General features: G+C 39.1%; 1 protein-coding gene across 3 annotated transcripts in view; it reads left to right on the plus strand.

Moving 5' to 3' along the window:
• Nucleotides 1-22,875, plus strand: part of CHCHD3 (coiled-coil-helix-coiled-coil-helix domain containing 3) — a 277,972-nt gene that overhangs the window by 205,999 nt on the left and 49,098 nt on the right. For all 3 annotated transcript variants that reach the window (XR_003145765.3, XM_025471692.3, XM_025471691.3), the window contains one exon: nucleotides 17,068-17,138. Coding sequence is in view for 2 of the 3 variants with exons in the window: in XM_025471692.3 (XP_025327477.1) it covers nucleotides 17,068-17,138 (71 nt within the window). In the remaining variant the exon portion in view is untranslated. The remainder of the gene's footprint in view (nucleotides 1-17,067; nucleotides 17,139-22,875) is intronic.

Consider the following 22,875-nt stretch of genomic DNA (forward strand, 5'->3'; position numbering starts at 1 on the left):
TGCCTTCGAGATGGAGGGATCCTGCACAGCCTTTTCTAAGGGAGAGCCATTATACCTGAAAGCTAAGACTTTTCAATGTGTTTCCATTCACATGCATATTTCTATGCCAGATCTTTCAAAAGGCCTTTCCTTTGAAATACAAAAAGATAAACATGTCTTTGAAATGGATAGGTGATCCCTTTGCCACTTTTAAAATCTTTCTCCATTTCATATCTGAGATTTTTTTAACCCTTAAATTAAGACTGAGTTTTCCGTTCACCTGAGAAGCTTTATATGTGTTGCTAGCACTTGAGAGAACCATGCCACTGTTACTAACAACTGAATTCGGGCTCAAAGTCGATGGAAGGGAATTAAAACTTGAGATAGGCGTTTCATCGGCATGGGACCTTATTTTGCTTGGGCACTCCAGTTCATTCTTATATGACTTAAATAAATATAATAGCTCCGTGGTCAAAGGAAATAATGAGTTTGTCAAGTACTTACAGAATGCCATCTATTGCTTTGTATGGAAAAGGCATATTTTATTTTTAAATCTCAGGACCTAAATTATAGCCCTGTACTTATGGCATCAAACCTGGGCTGCTGATTTGGTTATAGCAGTTACTAACTTTGGGATGTCCAGCAAGTGTGTACCTTCAGTTAAGCATACCAATTCCTGGTAGGTAAAATGAAGGCATAGCCTCTGACTTTACTTCTTTAGCTGGTTTTTATCATAAAATCTGTTGATATAAATAATCATTTATTTATTTATAAATAATAAATCAATCAATCAATCAATCAATCCCTCTGCTGTTGGGGAGGGTCCAGGTCCATACCACCCTCCCAGCAGCTGTTGCTCTGATGGGATTGTGTATACTTGTAAAAATGGGATATCCAGAGCATCTGCTCTTTTCAGGGACATTTTCTTTTCTTTTCTTTTTTTTTTTTTTCAGGGACATTTTCATATGAATATCACATCTCTGTAGATTATAAGCATTAGAACAAATAACTACCTTTTTTTTTAGAAAGAAGAAGAAAACCATTTCCCTCAGCTACTAGCACTCTGCCCTTAAGAGATGGTTGTCAGTAAATATTTCTTATTCAGAAAAGGAACATTCTCCCATTTAGCAAATGGCAGAAGAATTTCAGGGACACCAAGAATAAATAGGGTTTTGACTTTTGTAATTTGAAATAGGTTTCTCCTCTCTTTTAAAATTAATTCATACCATCTCATCTGTATGGGCTTTATGGATGGATACATATGTAGCTTGTGAAAGTGCCAGCTTTTTAAAAAGTCTTCATTTTCTCACTCTGGAAGAGAGCTTGTATAGTTTAGTACATTATAAGAAATTGTTGTCAAACTGTCCTTACCCTTCAATCCATTCACCAAGTACCAAAATTTGAAGGAGTTTAAATATTTCTTCTCTCCTTTTCTGTCTTCAGGATTGAAGCAAGCTGAAACAGTTCCTACCGTTCCATTGTATGGGTGATCTGTTATTTATTTTAGCTGTCCTCTGTGGTTGAATGTTTAAGTCACTCTTCATCTTTTAGTTATATAAACTCTGTGATGAAGGAAATTTTAGCTAAATTTTTATACACATCCATGATTTTTTCAGATATTTCTAGAAAATGAAGCCAAGTCAAAGTCATTTGAGACATATTGCTATAAACTATACCAGTTTATACTCACACTAGCAAATTAGGAGGGGAGTACATTTCTTCATAGGCTCAGCAGCATCAAACAGTTGTATGAACAAAACAAAAAGCCAATGCAAAGCCCAGCCAGTTTGATAAGGATAAGGTAAAATGATTTTATCAATATTTGTCTCACAAATTTTCCTATAGCCTATCAAATGCTACTTTCAGGGAAACATATGTGGCAAATACTTGTACTCTAGACCTTTTTTCCAATGAGGAGATTTTATTAAAATGGCTTTTTCTCTTAGGTGAAAAGTTTTACTTAGAAAATCATAAAATTACTTCCAAAATGTTGGCTTTGGTTGGGTTTTGCATAGTTTTTCTCCTGGGCCCCTGAAGCTAGGGGCGAAAATAGATCCACAGCTGAAAAACTGCTGTGGGTAGTAATTCCATGGCCCTTACCTGTACCACCCCACAACTATTGAATATGGGCGTGAAATCTGTGCATCAGAGGCTGAGCACCTGGCTCCTTAATGAGTAAATTTCAAAGGTGAGAAATAGCTTTCTAAGCACAGTGATGAACCTAACTTAGCTTTTAAGCTTTGGAATGCTTTGCCGTATCTGCATCTTGAGGGCACCCTCAATTAAGGCTTTTAGCCATAACTCTGCTGAGGTCAGTTAGAATCTTACTCAAAGAGATGTGCTCAGTCTGGGATTCTGAGCATGTCTGTGGCACTCTTCCCTTCATCTGAGCTGCTTAGCTTATTTTTGTGTAGTGTTGGAAAGGTATTAGCTCTAATAAATATTTGATTCACTTTGGGGTTGCTACTCGACTGGTGCCAGAGGAGCAGAGACCAACACTGTCGTGTCTCTGAAAGCAAGCTTGAAGCTTTGCCCAATTTTCAGGAGAGTTTTTCTTGAGTAGATTTTCTGGATCAATGTGAGTTACTGGTGTTGTCCTCTACGATATTTTAAAAATTCAGGTTCTAGGCAAAAGTGGGAAGAAGGCCAACTCTGTCTTGGCCTCTCTAGCCTGTTGTGTCAGGATCCCTTTTTTTCCCCTAACACTTCTCCTTCCTCCCAGGGATTCAGTTTGTACTCTACACACTTCTCTTTTGCCTTCAGAAGCGTTAGTCTTGACCCTCCCTGTTCGGTTAGGAGTCCCTCTGAGGAAGTCACTATATAATAAGCTAAAGGGTAGTAGAAGGATTAGCCCTTAGTTTCTCAACCTGGATTCCAAGGAAATAATCCCAGAAGGTCTTTTAATTTCTGTGAGAATCTTTAAAATATGTGTCTTTTGTTCTATGTATGATTAATATAATCTATTTGCAGTCAATAGAGACCTTAAAGTTTGAGGAAAAACAGGGTTGGATGCCAGCTTACATTCCCCCCATGGCATTCCCATTGTGATGAGGGGTTCTCTTGGAGGCTGAAAGCGCTACAGAACTGAAGGCAATTACATTGCTTGTTTAGTGTAATGCGTGAGTTTCTATTTCTCCACTAGCCTTTAAGTTTTTTTTTTTTTTTTTTTTTTTTTATGATAGGCACACAGTGAGAGAGAGAGAGGCAGAGACACAGGCAGAGGGAGAAGCAGGCTCCATGCACCGGGAGCCCGACGTGGGATTCGATCCCGGGTCTCCAGGATCGTGCCCTGGGCCAAAGGCAGGCGCTAAACTGCTGCGCCACCCAGGGATCCCTCCACTAGCCTTTAAAGAGGTCTTCACCCTCCCATTTTTAGAGCTCCCGCCCTGTGGGCCAGGCCTACATTAGCTTACTATTGAAAAATATGCCCTTTTATATGAATTTTAGGTTGTCCAAGAGCTGTAAGGTGAAATGGGTAAGCCAGTTACATCATGGGGAGCATGTGTTGTCAGTTCTTGAGATGACTAGTATCAAATTGTGAATGAGTGAAGAATGCAGCAGAGTTGATGATGAGGAAGCTCATGTTTGTCTGCTTCTCTACCATTGGGATTATTGTTTCCAGCTTTCTTTCTTAGCCCGAGTTTTCAAGAGGACACTGAGCATGTGTGTACACCAGTGCATGTGCTGAGCAAGTACAAGAGAATTTGATTTATAGAGTTCCTTTCTATGGGAGACGATATGAGCCCAGTTAGGGTAAAAATGGAGTGCATGCCTAAGATGTGTTGGCAGTAGAAATGTGACACCTTCTGTCAAAAGCCATCCAGTGAGTATGCTGTTAAATGTGCATGTAATATCACCTCATGAGCCCTTTGCAACTTACAACCTGGTGAATTGACAGTGTCATGTTACACAGTCAAGAGAATGAGAGGTTCCTGTGCTGGTAACACACAGTAATTTAAAAGTTTCTATGTGGGTCTTGCAAGACATCGTGGTAAATTCTCGTGATAATCCTTTTGATAACTGTGAAATTGCTTTGTCTCACCATTGTTGAAGAAACAGTGAAATGCACAATGATGTCAAAAGTAGAAAGGTCTGAGGTGTGTAATATAAAAGTCTAAAAGGTGAGTGTAGAAGGGAGGTTATGGTTTTATCTTAGAAAAGCTACAAACAGTAAAAAGATTTAAGGCCTTTTGTTGACATTATTATAGAAAAGGATAATAAATTCATACTTTACAGGTAGGGTAAATGGGAAATCTCATGATAAGCATGGTTTAAAAAGCAGGAAGAGGCCAAGGAATCACTTTCCCCAAAATATCTAGATGAGTTACTTTCTGGAATGATACACGTTTAAGTGTAATGCCTGTTGGAAATTTTGGCATGGTTAATTTTCTTATAAAATGATACAATTCCATGGTAAAAATTTAAATTGTGACGGAAGGCAATTAAATAAGAAGGAAAAGCATATCTCCTCCTAATGTTTCTTTTCCAGGGGTGGCAAATATTTCTTGTAGAATATTTCAGGTTGTGTGTGTTTTCATGTGTGTAGACTCACCAGTTTAGAAAAATACACTATTCAAAGTAGTTTACAACTTTCCGGGGGATCCCTGGGTGGCTCAGCAGTTTAGCGCCTGCCTTTGGCCCAGGGCCCGATCCTGGAGTCCCACGTCGGGCTCCCGGCATGAAGCCTGCCTCTCCCTCCTTCTGTGTCTCTGCCTCTCTCTCTCTCAATCTCTCTCTGTGTGTCTATCATAAATAAATAAAATCTTAAAAGAATAAACTTTCCTTTTTTCCTACTACATGGACTTTTTCCCATCCAAATCAGTGTAAGTAGGTCTCCCTTATTTCGAAAAGGGTTAGAAGAAAATTTTAAAGATGGAGAGAATTTTGCTCTGAAGCCCGAATCATTTGACAGAAACAGTGAGAGAAACTAAAAGGAAATAAAAAGACAACTAACTTAAGAACTGCATATGAGGGGTAGTTAGCTACTTTAGAGAAAAAAATAGGGCTTTGGAGACTCATTAGAAAAACTACTTCCTAAAAAAAAAATCTTTAATAGTGATCCTGTGGCACTGTAACTCTTTGTTAATTATATACTTATTGGTGTGAGGTTTGAATTTATGTCTGTCTCCTCCTCTATGTCATAAACTCCCTAGGAGCAGGGCCAACCCTCTGTTTGCTCCATCATATCTCAAGATCCTGGCCTCGTGTCTGGCACAGACCTTCAGTATTTGTAGAATGAAGAGGGGAACAGATGAAGGAAACGTAGAATGCAAATTGAAGGTTTGGTGCAGTTGTTTATTTAAATTGCCCTGACGAAGAAACCAAGGCACAAGATACTATAACTCCAGTAGAAGTAACATAACTCGTGCAGTGGCAAAGCTGTCAATGAATCTACAATTTCTATTCTAATTAGAAAACTAAATTACGAAAGAAAAACCCGAGACTCTAATTAGTGAAGCTTCTAAAGTGCCTGGGATAAAACAAGAAATGCCAGAAGCAGCTCTGAATAGCTCTGTTGCTTTACATGAGAAACAGTAGAGATGGAAAGAGAATGTAGGTACAGAAGCAATTCATTGACTTTGCGAAGGTGCCTAGGAAACAAGGGTATTTTCATGAAATGTAGCTTCTTAGGGATGGTTAAGATTTGATGCTACAGTTAAACATGGCTTTAAATTTTCAGTTCTTCCTTTGTCAGAAAAGGAGAGAGGAAACAGATTTCTGACGAAGCGGAAGCAAAGCATTATTGCAAAGGACAGGGTGCGCCTGGGGTGTCATTGCACTTGACTTTATTAAAGTCATCCACAGCCGCACACAAAGCAAACAGTTCGGGGTTTAAGGAAGATCTATTCTGGATTATCGTCACTCTGTGTGTCATGAAGATGGACTGGCTTAAAATTAGAAGTTGATTTTCTTATTTAATAAAAGTCTAGAGGTGGGCAATCCAGGGCTGGCATGTTGGCTTCAGTGTGGGTAGAGCCCCAGGCACCTATTTTTTCCTCTCCAGCCTCCTGGTGCAGGGTTTTCCCCCTGTAAGGTCAGTTTGTGTTCCAGGATGGCTGCTGGAGTTCTGGCTGTAACACCTACCTCGCAGCAAAGGGCTGAAAAGATTCTTTGCCAGCTGAGGTTGGCTGGCTTTAAGTGGCCTACCTGGAAGTCCCTTATAATTTTGCTTACAGCCTGGTCTAACTAGAAGCAACCTGGAAATTTTAGTTTGGTTCACTGTATACCTAGCTTAAAATGGGTGTATCTAAGTAGGAAGAAGAGATGTTGGGATAATTTACTGATAGGCTTCTCCACAGGGAATCTTCATTTGCCTTTAACCATGGAACTTAGTGGTCACAACTTCTGATTTGTAAGAAACTGCTAAATTAGTAATTTCTTATTGATCACTAGTGATGTGAATTTGAAAAAAAAATAGAGTGGAGAAAATCAAGATACGTTTATATATGGACCCAAAAGGTTATTGGAAACATGTTTCTGCTCAAGATAGCTACACAGGAGTTTATCGCTTGCACAAAACCAGCATTAAATCCATCGACTTGACACACATTCTTCAGTTTTGTGGAGTCATGCAGGTAAATTAATGGAGACCAGGCTCTGATGGGATCAGCTAGGCGGCTAAGGGTGGTTGGCAGGAGTGGTATTCTGATGGAGAATAAGGAGAAGCCAAGCTTTGTGCCAAGTGCTGAACCTACAATGTCCCATTGATACAATCACCCCAAAAGATAAGGTCCTCGCTTTTACATTTTTAATACGAGACATCTAAAGAGACCCAGTTTAAATAACCAAATTCATTCCTTGGTGTACCTCTTAGAAACAGAATACTGAATCTGATATACCATGCATCTGAACCAATGTTGGCAATTCACAAGCTATTTAAAAAGGCAGTGTATTTATTTAAAAGGCATTCTCTGGAGCAGGAATTTAGGGGGAGGGAAAGGGATAAAAGGAGAGAGTAGAGAGACAGTGGACTCAAGGCCATGGGTTTATGAAGTACCGATAACGAAAGAGTCTTTAAGATGCCAAGTACTTTCTTTATTCAAGGGTCACTTTTCTCACTGATTATGATCAAATTCCTTCCACTGCTCCTCTGCCCATCTGTAACAGACTTTGGCATACACAAGAGCACACAGAGGCAGAATACAGACTGGCCGTTAGGCTTTCTCATAGGAGGGTTGTCAGGAGAAATACTGGAGCCGCTAGATAAACTAAATTTAGACCCATTAGTAGGTTTTTAAAATTTTTTTCTAAAAATTTATGGTTTTTGAAATTGCTAAAAGTTTAGTCATTTTGCAGAGTCAGTCTCTTGATTCTGTGGGAGTCTACAAAAAGGGTGTGTTGAGGAAGCATGAGCTCTTTTTGGCCACCTGAAGCCATTTAGTAGATGACTGTTTGAGGACTTCTCTGCTTGAAATTGTAACCATGCTGCATTTGCGTCATTAAATCACATCCCCAAATGCTTAACTTCATCTTGGTGGAAATGTACTCACCTGCATCTGGCTGATTACGTATTATAACATGGTTCTTGGGCAAGTGTTACAAGGAGAAGTGGAAGTCTGTTTCGAATCCGGCCACTTAACAGGAATGCTCACATTGACATTGTCGGTCGATGCTTTTATTGGTGCTTGTACATGCTAGACCTTTGTTTAAGAAAGCTAGCCAGGGGGATCCCTGGGTGGCGCAGCGGTTTGGCGCCTGCCTTTGGCCCAGGGCGCGATCCTGGAGACCCGGGATCGAATCCCACGTCGGGCTCCTGGTGCATGGAGCCTGCTTCTCCCTCTGCCTGTGTCTCTGCCTCTCTCTCTCTCTCTCTGTGACTATCATAAATAAATAAAAATTAAAAAAAAATTAAAAAAAAAAAAAAAAGCTAGCCAGGTAGAGTGACACTTGTGTTTGGGTGGGTTGTAGGAAGGATAGAGACCTAAAATTGTTAGTGGTGATTATAGATCAACTTTTTTTTTTTTTAAGATTTTATTTTATTCATGAGAGACACAGGCAGAGGGAAAAGCAGGCTCCCTGCAGGGAACCTGATGTGGGACTCCCTCCTAGGACCCTGGGATCACAACCTGAGCCAAAGGCATCTGCCACTGAGCCACCCAGGCGCCCCTATAGATCAACTTTGAAAGAGTAGATTCACACGTTCAGAAGCCAGTCTGCTCACACCTCAGGGCAAATGTGTCCTTCTCCCTTTCACTGTTGCTCGATGTCTGCAGAGTGGCCATAGTCTTTGAATGGCTGGTGCCTAGAGCATTACTCACCTCTGAGAAATAGTGTAAGGTTACCAGAATTTAAATTGTACCTCAGTACAATGATATGTTATATAGTTGTGCCCAAACCATCATGTGAAGCATTTTGTAAAAGAACTGATGAAAGCTGGTTAACAAATTATTCTTGTGACCTTTTGGATATGTTCGTTTTTTATGTATCGCAGGTATGGTCATATTAGTGATAATAGAACAGAAATAAGATTCAGAACCTGAGAAAATACTGCCAGAATACTGTGTGTGCATGTTTTCCTTTGATCTAATTTAGAACTTGCAAACAGACAATTTTCAAATCTAGCAATAATGTGTGTCTGTGCATGTGCATTTTAAAATATACTTTTAAAGGGAGACTTTCTGAAAATGGAAAGTGGCAGTATCACACACTGAAAAACATGGGCCACGGCCAGCCTCCCCAAAATTGGGAATAGTGCCCACTCTTGTTGCTTCCAGTTTCCTTCTTATACTGCCTAAAAATTTGATTCTTGGGTATTAGAATACCAGATGGGTAAATCCTACCCACTCCCCCCCTGTCACCCGCCCCCCCCCCACCGCCTGCCCAGACTCCATATTCGAATTTTAAAAGTGGCCGGAAGGAAATATTGGAATTCTTGTATCTAAAATCAACCACGCTGTTTTGTGCATGATTTTGTTCTGTCACTTCAGCTCTCCATGGCAGGTATGATAAATTGGCTCACTCAACACCAATTCCAAACTCCTACTTTCTCCTATTGTGGAAGTGAGAAAACAAAAACATTTGCATCGAGCTGTGTGTGGTCTATAATTCTGGCCACAGAGATGGAAACGCATATCTCTGGAGAGGGCTCCTCTTCCCGTCTCTATGTCCCTCCTCTTCCTTGGAACATGGGCATGATAACTGGATATACAGTAGCCATCTGGGGACTCTGGGGACATAAGCGGATGCTAATGGTGGCTGTGAAGGAATAGCGAAAAGGGACCTAGGCCTTGGTTAGTATCCTTGGCACCAACGTCAGCTCTAGGTTTCCAGCATCCAGGGGCCTCCTTACTCGAGGAAAGTAAACTCTTTACCTATGTGAGTTATTGTGCATTGCTTGACCTCTCACTGCACTATTATTGTACTTGAACATGACCTTAGGCACTATCCATGTCCTTTTTTGTGGCATAGCAGACTGTAGTGTTGGTCAGTTTGTGTAAGAGACACATAATAAATGTAGCTTTCCATTTTGTCCATGTTATATTATTTCATTGACTTTAGACTTCTCTCCATCCCAGCCTGTCTTAAATAAAAGTAAACTTTTGAATGAGATTTAGAATCAGTGGTGTCATTCTACTATTATTTCAGGAAGTTTTGTATATCATATACTTTGCCGAGTGCTCGAAGGATAATGATGCATGGGATGGGATACTTGCCTTTAGGAACCGTGTGGACTTGTTGGAGAGCTCACGTGTAAACACGCAGTCAGCCAATGTATTGCGTGCTTTGGTAGAAGTCCATGGTGCTATGAGAACACAGACGAAGGGCATTAAGTCAGTTAGCTTTTACTGTATAACCAACTACCCCAAACTGACAGGCTTAAAACAGCCCCCATGTATTTACCTCATAATTCTGCGGGTCACCCACCTGGGCACTACTTCTGGATGTGTCTGGCCTCATTTATCCTGACGTGGCTGAGGTTTGGCTGTCCTAGGATGGCCTCAACTGGAGTGACATACAGTCTCTCCTTCGTCAGACCAGGCTTATGGATGTGGCACTAGGCAGGGTTCCAAGAGAGAGGCTTGTGTTTGCAACTGGCACAACGTCACTCCTGTCACTTCTGTTGGCCAGAGCAAGTCAGAAGCATAGCCCAGATTGAGGAGGTGGAGAAATCCACTGCACCCTTTCGTGATGAGAGAAACTTGGAAGGTCATGTCACCAAAAGTCACACAGACGGAAAAGAGGAAAAAAATGACCTGTGTTGCAGTCTGTCACTGGGCTCTGAGGGAACAGGGGAGAGGTACAGTAATAGGTTTCCTTAAGAAATTCATCTCAACTTTATTTATTTGAGAGAGAGAGAGCGTGCATGCACACACAGCCAGGGGCAGAGGGAGAGGGTCAAGCAGACTCCCCACTGAGCAGGGAGCCGCAGGATCCGGGGACCCTGGGATCCTGACCTGAGCTGAAGGCAGACTCTTAACTGATGGAGCCACCCGGGTACCCCTCAACTCAACTTTTAAAAATTCGAGATAATAGCCTGTTCTCTTTTTATTAGCACTGGCATCAGTTCTGATACCCTTTTCTAATACTGCCAACTTCTACTCTTTTGAACACTGGTTTTAAAAGTAACCCATAAGAAAATATTGCTCGACGAAAAGTTGCATGCAAAGAAGTACATGATTGAAATACTGGTTGTCAACTTCTCTTTAATCCAGTGTTTCTCATGGAACATTTGAGGGATTCTGTTCTGTTCTCTCAAGACGCTCCAGAATGAAAAGGTTCCATGGGAAATCAGTTTGGGATTCATCATGAACAGTATTTCTCATCTTGGAGATTTACAGTGCATAGTAAGAATTAAGGCCCTGAGAGGTCCAGGCATTAAAAAGTACTTTTACTATTTAATTTGTTTCATTGGTGATAAGGTAAAAAAATTACTGGTTTGACTTCTTTTTTTATATGGGCTGGTTTGGTGTTTTTATATATATATAAAACACTCTCTCTCTATATATATATTTATATATATATATAGAGAGAGAGAGAGAGTTTTTTCCTAGCCATTAACATTCTTAGTACTGTCTAGCCATTGTCTTCACATTTCCCGTTTATCTTAAGGAACAGAAAAATAGAACAGATGAGCCTTGTAAGCAGAATTCAGTAATGATTGGTTTAACAGAAGGTTTCATTTTTAAGGATTTAGATTTTTATTAAAATGGCTTTTGAAAAAATTACTCAACACTGTATACTTTTTTTACTCTTCAAATAATTGATAATGATCATAGGTAACATTCCTGTAATGCTTACCATATGCAGTCCCAGGTACTTTTTAAAGAACCTTACATGAATTATATTTAATCTCCCAGAGATTTTTATTTGACCACTTTGGTTACTTCTCCCCATTTTACAGATGTGAGGATGGAGCTGTAATCAGTAGTGTGGCTCAGAAGTAAAGTACACGCTCTTCACATTGCTCTGCTATGAATTGCTCACCAAAGTATAAACTGCTGTGGACAACGTATTCATGTTTTTAAATATATTAAAAAATATGTACAGTGGACCATTCACTGCCAACTCAGTCCTTTGCCTGTGTTTTTAGTAATTGGTACCTAGTGCCTTAGATTGGAAAATGTCTTCATATAGAAAATGAAAATGCCTGTTGTTTCCAGTGGTGTCTTGTCTTTTAATATAGGTGACAGACACATCTCCCATATCTAGTATTATGTTGTTATTTTGGAAATAGTTCACCTCTTAGGAACTCCTGTTTCACTAAATCTTTGACAAAAAAGAGACAAAGCCTTTATCAGATTTTTGATAGTTCTAAAACATCAAAAAGATAGTATTATTCTATTTTGAATTTAGAAGATCTACCTTCTCAGAGGAAATCTTGGTGGAAATCATTGTTTTAATGCCCATGTCAAAACAATAAAAATTTGTTTTAAATTAAGACAATAATAGATTTTTAATATTTGATTTGAATGACATTTACCTGCCACAAATTCATGCAACCACTTGACTAATTGTGTCAAATATTTAACTGCTGTTGATGGAGCAGGAAGCTACAGAAAGATTATGAATGAAAGATATTTTTAAATTTTAGGGGTGCCTAAGTGGCTTAGTCAGTTAAAGAACGGACTCTTGATTTCAGTTCCGGTCATGATCTCAGGGTCCTGGGATTGAGTGTGTTGGGCTCCACACTCAGGGGGAGTCTGCTTGAGGATTCTCTCCCTCTCCCTCAGTCCTACCCTCAATAAATAAATCTTCTGAAAAAAAATTTTTTTATGTTGTAAAAGACCTTACAGTCATAGGAACAATATGGCCATGCACAAAGCAGTGATCCTTTCCTTGAAAGACCACCATGTCGGATCATGGGCAACTTTCTCTACCTGTCCTTTTTTTTTTTTTTTTTTTTTTTTTTTTAAGATTTTATTTATTTATTCATGAGAGAGAGAGAGAGAGGCAGAGACATAGGCAGAGGAAGAAGCAGGCTCCATGCAGGGAGCCTGACGTGGGACTCGATTGGGTCTCCAGGATCATGCCCTGGACCGAAGGCAGGCACTAAACCACTGAGCCACCCTGGGTTCCCATCTCTACCTGTTCTTTTTGGTTCTCCTTTTAGGGTCATCTCACCAGGTTGTTTCTCCTATACCCCATACAGTACAAGGACTTAGAAAGTATTTTAACAAAGTTTGGAGGGGAGATAGAGATACATATAGCTAGGTAGGTATATAAAGACAGGTATATGGTCATTTGTGAATGGCCATTTTATATACATAAATATTCTCTACCTTCTCTGGAAATTGGAATGTGGACGTTACTTAATTTGAAGCACAGACTGTATAGGTCTCAAGATTTGGCTATTAAAAAAGGATCAGACAAAAATACAGTTGATGTTGATGGTAAGGTGCACTACTGCAAGCTGTAGGGTTGACCAAGTAACAACAAACTTAGTTACAATAGTGACATTAAAGTAACAGTAATTTGTACTTCATAAGAAAAGGGGCATATACAAACCTATTGCCATCTCAAGACAATAGAGATAACACACACAGCATCTCTGAAAATTAGGGTACATCTACCATCTGTGAGTACCTGTTCAGAGTAGAACCATGGCAGCATTGGGAGGCAGTTGTGAAACTAGAATCTGGGAAGTAGTTTGGGGTCCAACTTGGAGAAAAGCCCATTACTTCTATAGTATTGGTCTCAATAATGCCTAATAACATCTATCTAATCATGAGAAAATGTGAGAGAAGCCCAAATTATCAGTCATTCTGCAGAATTCCCAACTGGTGTTCCTTAGGATTGTAACGGTGTCATAAAAGACGAGGGGAGGCTGAGGAGCTGTGACAACTAAATGTAATATGACATTCGGGATTGAGTCCTGAAATGGAAAAAGAACATCTGTAGAAAAACTGGAGAAATCCAAATAATGTCTGCAATTTAGTTACTACTAGTTGCTAGTAATGTACTGTAGCATTGTTATCTTATTTGTTTTAGTGACTGTACTGTGATTATCTAAGATGTTGACATGAAAGGAAAGAGGGTAAAGATAGAAACTTTCCACTATTTTTTTAAAGATTTTATTAATTTATTTGAGAGATAAAAAGCATGGGAGAGGGGGAGAGTATCAAGCATGGAGCCCAAGTGAGGCTTAACCTCATGACCCTGAGATCATGACCTGAGCCGACATTAAGAGTTGAGATACTTAACCAAACTGAGCTACCCCAGGTGCCCTGGAAATGTTCCACATTTTTGCCCCTTTTCTGTAGATCCAAAGTTATTTCACAATAGAAATTGAAAAAGTACTCTTATTTGGTAATGTGTGGATATTCTGCAATAGCTTAGCATTCAAGAAAATATACAAAATCTTGATTTAGCCAACCTCTTCAAGCATGCATCCCCCTACACATAACTTTTATGGTCTGGCAGTATTAAATCATTTGTTACTGTTAATTAGCTCCTTTGGGGAAGGGGAGGAGAGTAATACAATTTTTGTATATATTATGAAATATTATAAGTAGTGAAATAAATAGCTGTGTACACCTCATTTTAAGAACACTTTAAGAAATATAGCCCCCGGGATCCCTGGGTGGCGCAGCGGTTTAGCGCCTGCCTTTGGCCCAGGGCGCGATCCTGGAGACCCAGGATCGAATCCCACGTCGGGCTCCCGGTGCATGGAGCCTGCTTCTCCCTCTGCCTGTGTCTCTGCCTCTCCCTCTCTCTCTGTGTGACTATCATAAATAAATAAAAATTAAAAAAAAAAAAAAGAAATATAGCCCCCACTGGGTTTCCGCCCCTTCATATCCTACTACCACCACCCAATTGCTACCACTTGGAGATAATCAGTGCAATTTGCTGTTTAACAATCCCATTTCATCATTTTGCATTTTTCCAAACTTGACATAAATTATACTCTATGATATCATATCTAGAACTTGCCCTTTTTTTGCCCCACATATATGTCTGATTCATTATTTTTCATCACTATGTAGATTTTCACTGTATGAATACCTAGTATGTATTCATCATCCTGCTGTCAAACACATTGAGAATGGTTTTTTCTTTTATAGTTGTTCACTTTAAAAAGTGTTTTCTGAGACCAAAAGTGATATGTACTCTTTTTGAACTCCAATAACACTATCAACAACTTTTAACTCTGTATTTGTGACCTTTCATTCTGAGTAGTTTTCTCTTACATCAGATAGAAAGCTTCTTGACAATCTGTTTCCTCAAGATGAACGTTATTGGGATAATGAGTATCTAATTTTGTTGAATGAGTAAGTAAATACTTAAGTGAATTCAACACTGTCCACATATAGATCTTGGGCATATTTGTGTTCATTCCCTTAGTTGTTATGTGGTGTTGGCCTCCTGGGCCTTTTCTTTGTTAGAAAGATTTATACAATGTGAGAATCTGGCCGCTGAGGTGGAAATACAGGGCATAAATAAAGCCTAAAACTTTAACTTGAGAAATTAAAAGCTAAGATTACAGACAACACAGGTACACTGTTATTTGTGTGTGTGTTTAACATTCTAGGGAAACTTTGACAAAATTAGTAATAATTTTACTGCATTTGGCATTACAGAGCAAAGGGGAGCTCACTAACTTATATTATGGGAGAACTCTTTTGTGCATCATTCTTGTTAGAAAGCTTATTTGCCTTTGATCATTTTGATTTTGTACCCATTATTAGTTTTGCCGAAATTAATTTTTTCCTCCAAAATTATTTTATTCTCAATATACTTGCCAGCAGGAGAATGAATAAATACTGGGTATTCATACAGTGTTGATCCTGCTCTGCAAAGACACTTAACAGGTTTCACAGCTCTGGTGCCTATCTTGTTTGATTTTTGTAGCCGCTTTAGCAGGTAGGCAGGGCTACTATCATCCATATTTTACAGGTTATGAACAGTGGAAAGGAAGCTGCGGGAGTTTGAAAGACTTGTTCAAGGTCACAGAACAGAACCAGATCTTTCAGCCTAGTCCTGGCTCTGTCTGGACATTACAATTTCAATGCTTAAAATAATTGAAAGTATTAATCAAGATGTTATTGCTTCACCAGAATTTTAATAGGTAATTCAGTAACATAATACCCACTTGACAGTTTATCATTGTAGTATGGATAGTTTCTCATCAGTGTTAGTGGTAGATTAATAACTGCCTTTTTTACTCTTCTTTGTTAGAAGGGTTCTCAAAAAAGCTGAAACTGAACATTGCAAAAGAGCATGTTGTGACTGGTGTGTGTTTTAAAGGAAAGGAAAGTCTTATAAGTAAAACTGAAAGGAAGGTGTTCCACAGCCTCAAGTTAAAATATCTGAGAAGACAAATGGCTTTTGGGTAGCTTGAGACCTACAGATGAATTAAAACCTCTTGGTGTACAGACTGATGAAGTTGGTCACTCAAATTGTAATTTTAAAAAATGCAGAAGCAGGATTCTTAGAATATTGTCTTCATGTCAAAAATGCACCTTTGTGCTTGAAAATGATAAAAAATTACAATCGATCCTTACAACTGTTCTGTTCATCTTTATTGATCAGGTGCAAGAAAGATAAATCGCAGCCCAAATAAGATTATAGTAAATGTTAGCATCGTAGGGGACTCCAGGTTGATAGAGAGCCATTCATCATCTCAAATGGTGACCTGTCCACTGCACCAGCCACCCTGAGTCTGCTGTCTAATCACATACCTATTGATTTTATCTACATCCAACAAACCTGGATGTGACTGTCATTGGGCAACCCAGATTGTTAAATGCAAAGGGGTCACTGGTGTGAAGAGGATTTCATTTTCATTTTCTCACCATCCAACAATGATTTATTAAAAAATAAACTACCCCAAGTCATGCATGTGAAACCTGAGTGATCAGGGATTGAAGGTGCACAATAGACCACTGCATTGTGTAGTGTTCTTTTGTACCAGGATACATTTTACAGGATATTTCATTGAGTCTGAAGGCTCCCTGGGTCATTTAGGCCACCCCCTGCAGAAAGACAGGTTTCCAAGTAGCCAGCCAGAATACACAGTTTTAAATCTTTCTGGCTCAGGAAAGACATTACTTTCCTATTGCAACTTGATTTATGCTGCTTATGTGTTCATTTATGTAATACTGGAAACCTTTTTTTTTGTATAAAAATTCACTTAAATCCATCCTCTGTTCTTACTAATTTTTTACAAATGTTGACTACATGCTGTGGTCAGGTGGAGGTAACAGAACACATTCCATTCCATAAAGAATCCATCCTGAGGACAAAAATACTGTGTAAGAAAAAAGTGAACCTTGAATATCCTAGCTAGGATATTGGAATAATAGGCAAAATGTGTTAATAATTTTCTCATGGGATCAAATAATGATGAATTTTAAATATGAAGGTTTACTGTAAAGTCTCCCTCTGCCTATGTCTCTGCCTTTCTCTGTGTGTCTCTCATGAATAAATAAAATCTTTTAAAAAATGATTTTTATACCAGCAGATATACTGTTACTTAAATAGATACCTTTAGAAGCATTTTTAGAAGTATCTGTATCACTTATGCAAGAAATCTTTATTCCTTGCTTGAATGGCTGAAAAAAGATTTTACGTATTTTTTGTAATTGTAAGCCTTGCACACATTTTGTCCTCTTGTATAGTGAAGACTCTGTCATCAATTTGTGTCCACAGAGCTCAGAATTCTACAAAGTCACCACTGAACAGTATCAGAAAGCTGTTGAAGATGTGGAAGCAAAGTTTAAGTAAGTTTTTTAATACTATTATAATTATTTACTGTTCTTGACCAGATGAAAGTACAACTTTGTTGCTTTTTTGAACAAAAGATAGATTGTTGCATAGCCCTCTGGAGTACTTCCAAGTGTATTTGGCCAGTTGAGGTGGATCCCTGTTATCTACTCTTAGCGGAATTCAAACACAGGGAAAGGGCATTTGATGAAAGCTTGTTGCAACTCAATTTTATGAAGTTCAGGGAGATTTGAAAGCAGTGTACTAGAATTTTTATTTGGAATCATACTACATAAGGTAGGATGCCCTTGATTATGAAGGTGATGTGAAATTGCTATTAATAATAGAAACATAGAGACCATTCACTTTCATGTAATAAAATGATGGGCTTGTCCAAATTTGAGTATCCACTTTTCTCATGTTTAAGCTGTTTTCATTTCTTCGCATGTACCTTGAAAGCATTTAAATCACAGACTTTACCTTGCCCCTGATTATGAAGGTGATGTTAAATTGCTGCCTCTGTTAATCCTTGGAATGTTTAAATGAATGTTCTGTAATTGATGGATCAAAGTGTCCGTGACCCATAGCCCTGTACTTTCCCTTTGCTGCCAGTTCTCACGTTAGGTAAGAAGACATCATTCAGGATTTTCCTGAGAGTATAAATAGTTCTATTGTGTAACCCCTGTTAGTAGCACATGCGTAAATTAGTGAAGCAAAATAAAGATATTGTGACAGGTTTAGTTGAAAGATCGCATTGGGCTCTGACCTCCTTCCTGGTGCACGTTTATAAGCATTTGATGAAATGATTAAACCCTAAGGTGTAATGTTATTACTTTCTGCTGTGGTGCAATTTGTGTGGTAATGGTTATTAGTGTTATTTTAATGTTGATTTTTTTATATATAATTTTTTTAAGTTAAAGATGGTTTGAGGTATATTTAAACAGACAAACTTGGGGCACCTGGGTGGCTCAGTTGGTTAGCGTCTGCCTTCAGGTCAGGTCATGATCTCAGAGTCCTGGGATTTAGCTGAGCAGGGAGCCTGCTTCTCTCTCTCATTCTCCCTCTGTTCTCTCTCTTTGTCTCAAATAAAGAAATAAAATCTTAAAAAGACAAAAACACAGCAACCTCCGGTCTTGGTAGTGAATTATCTTTTTAGGGGCAGCAGGGAAAGACCTTCTAAGAATGGGCCACAGATCTCACTCTTACAAGTTCATGTGCTATCTTAAGTATTTAGATATAAAATTGGATATGGATTTGATTCTTTAAAGGTACTCTACCTACATATTTTTTAAGTTATCTTTTTATCTTTCTCCCTAATGATAAAGTCACATTCATTAACCTTTTTGTCTTTGTACCATGAGAAGTTTTGACTTGGCACCCTTCATTGTAAGAGGACAGCTATCCAAATAACTAAAATTTAAGGTAAATCAAAGGAGATCAATTCTGATTTGAATGATCTGTGAAGCTATCCTGAATAAGAGGATAATTTACTTGAGGCTTGAAGAGGAGTATATTGAGTAGGCAGAAAGGAAAAGTATTCAGAAGGAAAACCCTGCTCTCTCGTTGGTGGGTGAGAAATTGGTTCAGATTCGTGGTTTGACTCAGAGGGACTCACATGCATGATGAAGTTGGAAAGGTCAGCAGGGATCATTCATTAACTGCTGGGTTAAGAAGTTGGCCTTCGGGGACCCTGGGTGGCTCAGCGGTTTAGTGCCTGCCTTTGGAGTCCCGGATCGAGTCCCACATTGGGCTCCCAGCATGGAGCCTGCTTCTCCCTCCTCCTGTGTCTCTACCTCTCTCTCTCTCTCTCTCTCTCTCTCTCTCTCTCATAAATAAATAAATAAATAAATAAATAAATAAATAAATAAATAAATCTTTTTAAAAATATTAAAAAATAAAAAAGAAGTTGGCCTTCATTGAGCTAGAAGTTTTTGGAAGGTCTTTGACAAGGTAAATGCCCTGATTTCTGTGCTTCTTGAGTAATATTAATCTGACAGCAGATATGAGGCTCCTTTAGAGGCATGAGAAACAGGAAGGTAATACTATATGAAAGAAGAGGTGATGGGTGTAAACAAGTCATTGAAAGATTCACTAGGAATTAGTGAATGGCTGGTGTATTAGTTTGCTAGGGCTGCCTAATAAAGTCCCACAGGCCAACTAGGTTAACAGAAGTTTATTTTCTTGCAGTTCTGGAGGTTGGAAATCTGAGATCAGGGTGCCAGTAGAGTTGGCTTATCCTGAGACCTCTTGCTTGACTTGCAGGTGGCCATCTTCTCCCTGTGTCTTCATAGTATCTCCCTCTCTGCATCTGTCTTGATCTCCTTTTCTTAGGAATCACTTTGGATTAGGGCTCATGCTGATGACTTCATTGTAATTTAATTCTCTTTAAGAACCCTTTGTCCAAGTACACTTTTCTGATACCGGTTGTCCTTAGGTCTTCAGCATATGAATTTGGGTGGGAGAGGGCAATTCAGCCCATAACACCTGGATAGAGGGGCCAGGGAGAACCAGAAGTAGAGGTTTAGCAGATTGGGAAATTGGTGGAAGCTGGATTTTTATAGAGAGAGTTAAGTCTGGCTTTACATGAAAAGAATCACTCTTCTGAAAGCCCCATGCACCTGCCATGTTGTTCAGCTTGGGCTAGCCTGCTGACAAATGAGAGGCTACATGGAACACAAAACTAAATATCCTGCTGGCTTACTTTCTCCCAAGACAACATGGAAGCTATAGGTTAGACCTCGTTTTAATCAGAGCCTCAGCAGCCTTATTCTCTTTTACCTTTATAAAATATTATTTATTAATTCTACTCTCACCTGGTGGAGTAGAGAATTTGGCCTTTCCCAAAGAGAGGTCTGGCCTTTATACTCCACTTCTGGGTGAGGTAGCTTCTAGCTCTTTGGAATTTCCCAAGTGATGGAAGTATCTCATTAAATGTCATGAATGGCCCCTTTGGGCCATGTGGTGTCAGCCCAACCTCTGGGGAGTGGTGCTAGAGACTGAATTCAGCCACATGGGCAACCAGTGAAGGCCATATAAAGAGGCCCCAGTGGAACTCTGGACACTGGAATTTGGGTGAACTTCTCCAGTTGATAAATAGTCTGTGCATATTGTCACAGGTTGCTGCCCGGAGGATAGAACTATCATCTTGATGACAGTGGAAACTTTGCATCTGGAACTCTCCCAGACTCTGTCTTATGTATCTCTTCATTTGGCTGATTCTGCCTATCATTTCCCATAAAAAGCCTTAACTGTGAGTTTAATAGCTTTCTGTGAGTTCTGTAAGTCCTTTCAGTGGCGTATTAAAGGTTAGAGTGGTTTGGGTTGAACTGGCAGATGATGTCATGGTGAGGATAGTCTTGGGGACTCTGCCCTTAGACTTTGCAGTTTGGCTAACTGTAGAACAAATAAAACTCCAGGTTTTTATATACTTTGAAGGAATTTTAAGAAGCTGGTTCTTTAGAGAGTGGCTTTCATTATATTATTGATTTTTTTTTTCAGTGCTACCTGCTAGACTGAGCTTCCTAAAACATTGTATTTTTGAATTGCAGTGAGTTCGTTAGCTTCATACCTAGGAAGTGATCGTGCCATGGTTCTAAGAGTTGCTTACCATCTTTGAAGGCACTGAAATTACTCAGTGGAACTTTGTTTCTCCTTATAGATTTGGCCATCGCAGGTAATCATGGTGGCTTTTATCTTTTGCAAGGCAGTATAGTATCTCCTTTTCATTCATGGCAGAGCTGATCTCGGCCATCCCATTTAGACAACAGGCTCTGAAGGACTTTGAGGAGGATTTAGTTAATTTTATCTAATGGAAGATTTCATTTGGTTGTATTTCGGTTATAGGAGAGAGAAGCTTTTTGAATTGCAATTTCAGGGGCGATATTATACACCTGATAGGGAGTCACACAAAATCACTGTAAAGAGAAAGAAAGCTAAGAGCATTTGAAAGCCTCACATGATAAACACCAGTCACATTGATGCATCCTGCCAGGATAGCTAATGGAATTATTTTAGGGATGCTTAAATATTAACTCACACTTGAGTCCTTCAGTTTATAGTTTTGGCAGGAAACCATTAAAACACTTTAGATTTAATGGAATTTTTTTCCCTATTTAATCAACGTGTCATTCATTCAGAGAGCTCCTCTATGACATGCCCTCTGAGTTCTGAATACACAGCCATGAGGAAACAGGTAGGATCTTACCAGTATGGAACTCAGAGTCCATCAGAGAAAGGAGGAAGACAGAATTTTTAAATAAAGTGCTTTTTAAAAATTCCAAAGTTAGTTCTAGTACGATGGGATACCTATGTCCCCAATAAGTTATTAAAAATACTATTACTATTCTTTTCAGTAGGGATTAACCAATTTGGAGATTAAGAATATGTGCTGTTTATTATCCAGCAAGAACTTTTACCCCACAATAGCTTTAAAATTTTAGCCCCAAACCCCAAATCACTTAGCAAATCCACCATTTTTTTACATCTAGCTTTTTTTTTTTTTTTTTAAGATTTTATTTATTTATTGAGATGACAATAATGAGAGAGACCCACAGAGAGAGAGGCAGAGACACAGGCAGACACAGGCAGAGGGAGAAGCAGGCTCCATGCAGGCAACCTGATGTGGGACTCAATCCCAGGTCTCCAGGATCAGGCCCTGGGCTGAAGGAGGTGCTAAACCACTGAGCCACCCGGGCTGCCCTACATCTAGCTTTTATTAAAAAGTTAACCTTTATTTTTCCCAGTCTAACTAGAAACGATCACTTTTAGCAGTTCCAATTGCTTCTATCATCCTTTGTTGTTATCTGTTAAATAGAACAATTTGTGGTGCTAGTTCCTAGTTTTGTGTCACATACCTCAGTGTACTGAGGATTATGCTCCATGTTAATCATTATTTTCTACCTGATAGGTAATTAATTCAACAAAATCCACATTGAATGTTACATAGATAGTACTTAGCACAGGTCTAGTACAAGGTAAATGCTCACTGAATAATCAGTTTTATTATTTGTATTATTATATATATTGTGATAATATTTTATTATGTCCAACTCAAGTTATACAACTGTGCCACAAGCGAAATTTCTGTTTTTGTTTCCAGACGAAATCTGCATGATGTTAAATCCCCCTCTGAAACAAAACAAAACAAAAAATACAATAGAAAGAGTTCTTATCCTCAGGGAGCTCCTAGCCCAGCTGGATACAGGGTATGAAGCCCTGGAGACAGAGGGCACAGTGAGGCACAGGGCAGAGGCCTGCAGGGGTTCTAGTTCTTGATCCCTATCAGAATCAGACCTGTTTGGGTGGATTAGAGCTGTGCACCACATCTGCCAAAAGGAAGCATTGTTATCCGTGTGTTTTGTACATATGAGCTTTTTTTAAATATAAAAACAAATATTAAGTACATGTCAAAGAAATGTAGAATATTTTTTTTTAATTTTTTTATTTATTTATGATAGTCACAGAGAGAAAGAGAGAGAGAGGCAGAGACATAGGCAGAGGGAGAAGCAGGCTCCATGCACTGGGAGCCCGATGTGGGTTCGATCCCGGGTCTCCAGGATTGTGCCCTGGGCCAAAGGCAGGCGCCAAACCGCTGCGCCACCCAGGGATCCCGAAATGTAGAATATTTTTAAGGTGATAGAAACCTTGTGAAGATAATACAATATCAAACAAATGAAAAGCATTTCATTTATTTATTTTTAAAGATTTTTATTGATTTATTGACAGAAAGCCAGAGAATACAAGCAGGGGGTAGCA

This window comes from Canis lupus, chromosome 14, assembly GCF_003254725.2.
Source record: "Canis lupus dingo isolate Sandy chromosome 14, ASM325472v2, whole genome shotgun sequence".
Classification (NCBI taxonomy): domain Eukaryota; kingdom Metazoa; phylum Chordata; class Mammalia; order Carnivora; family Canidae; genus Canis; species Canis lupus.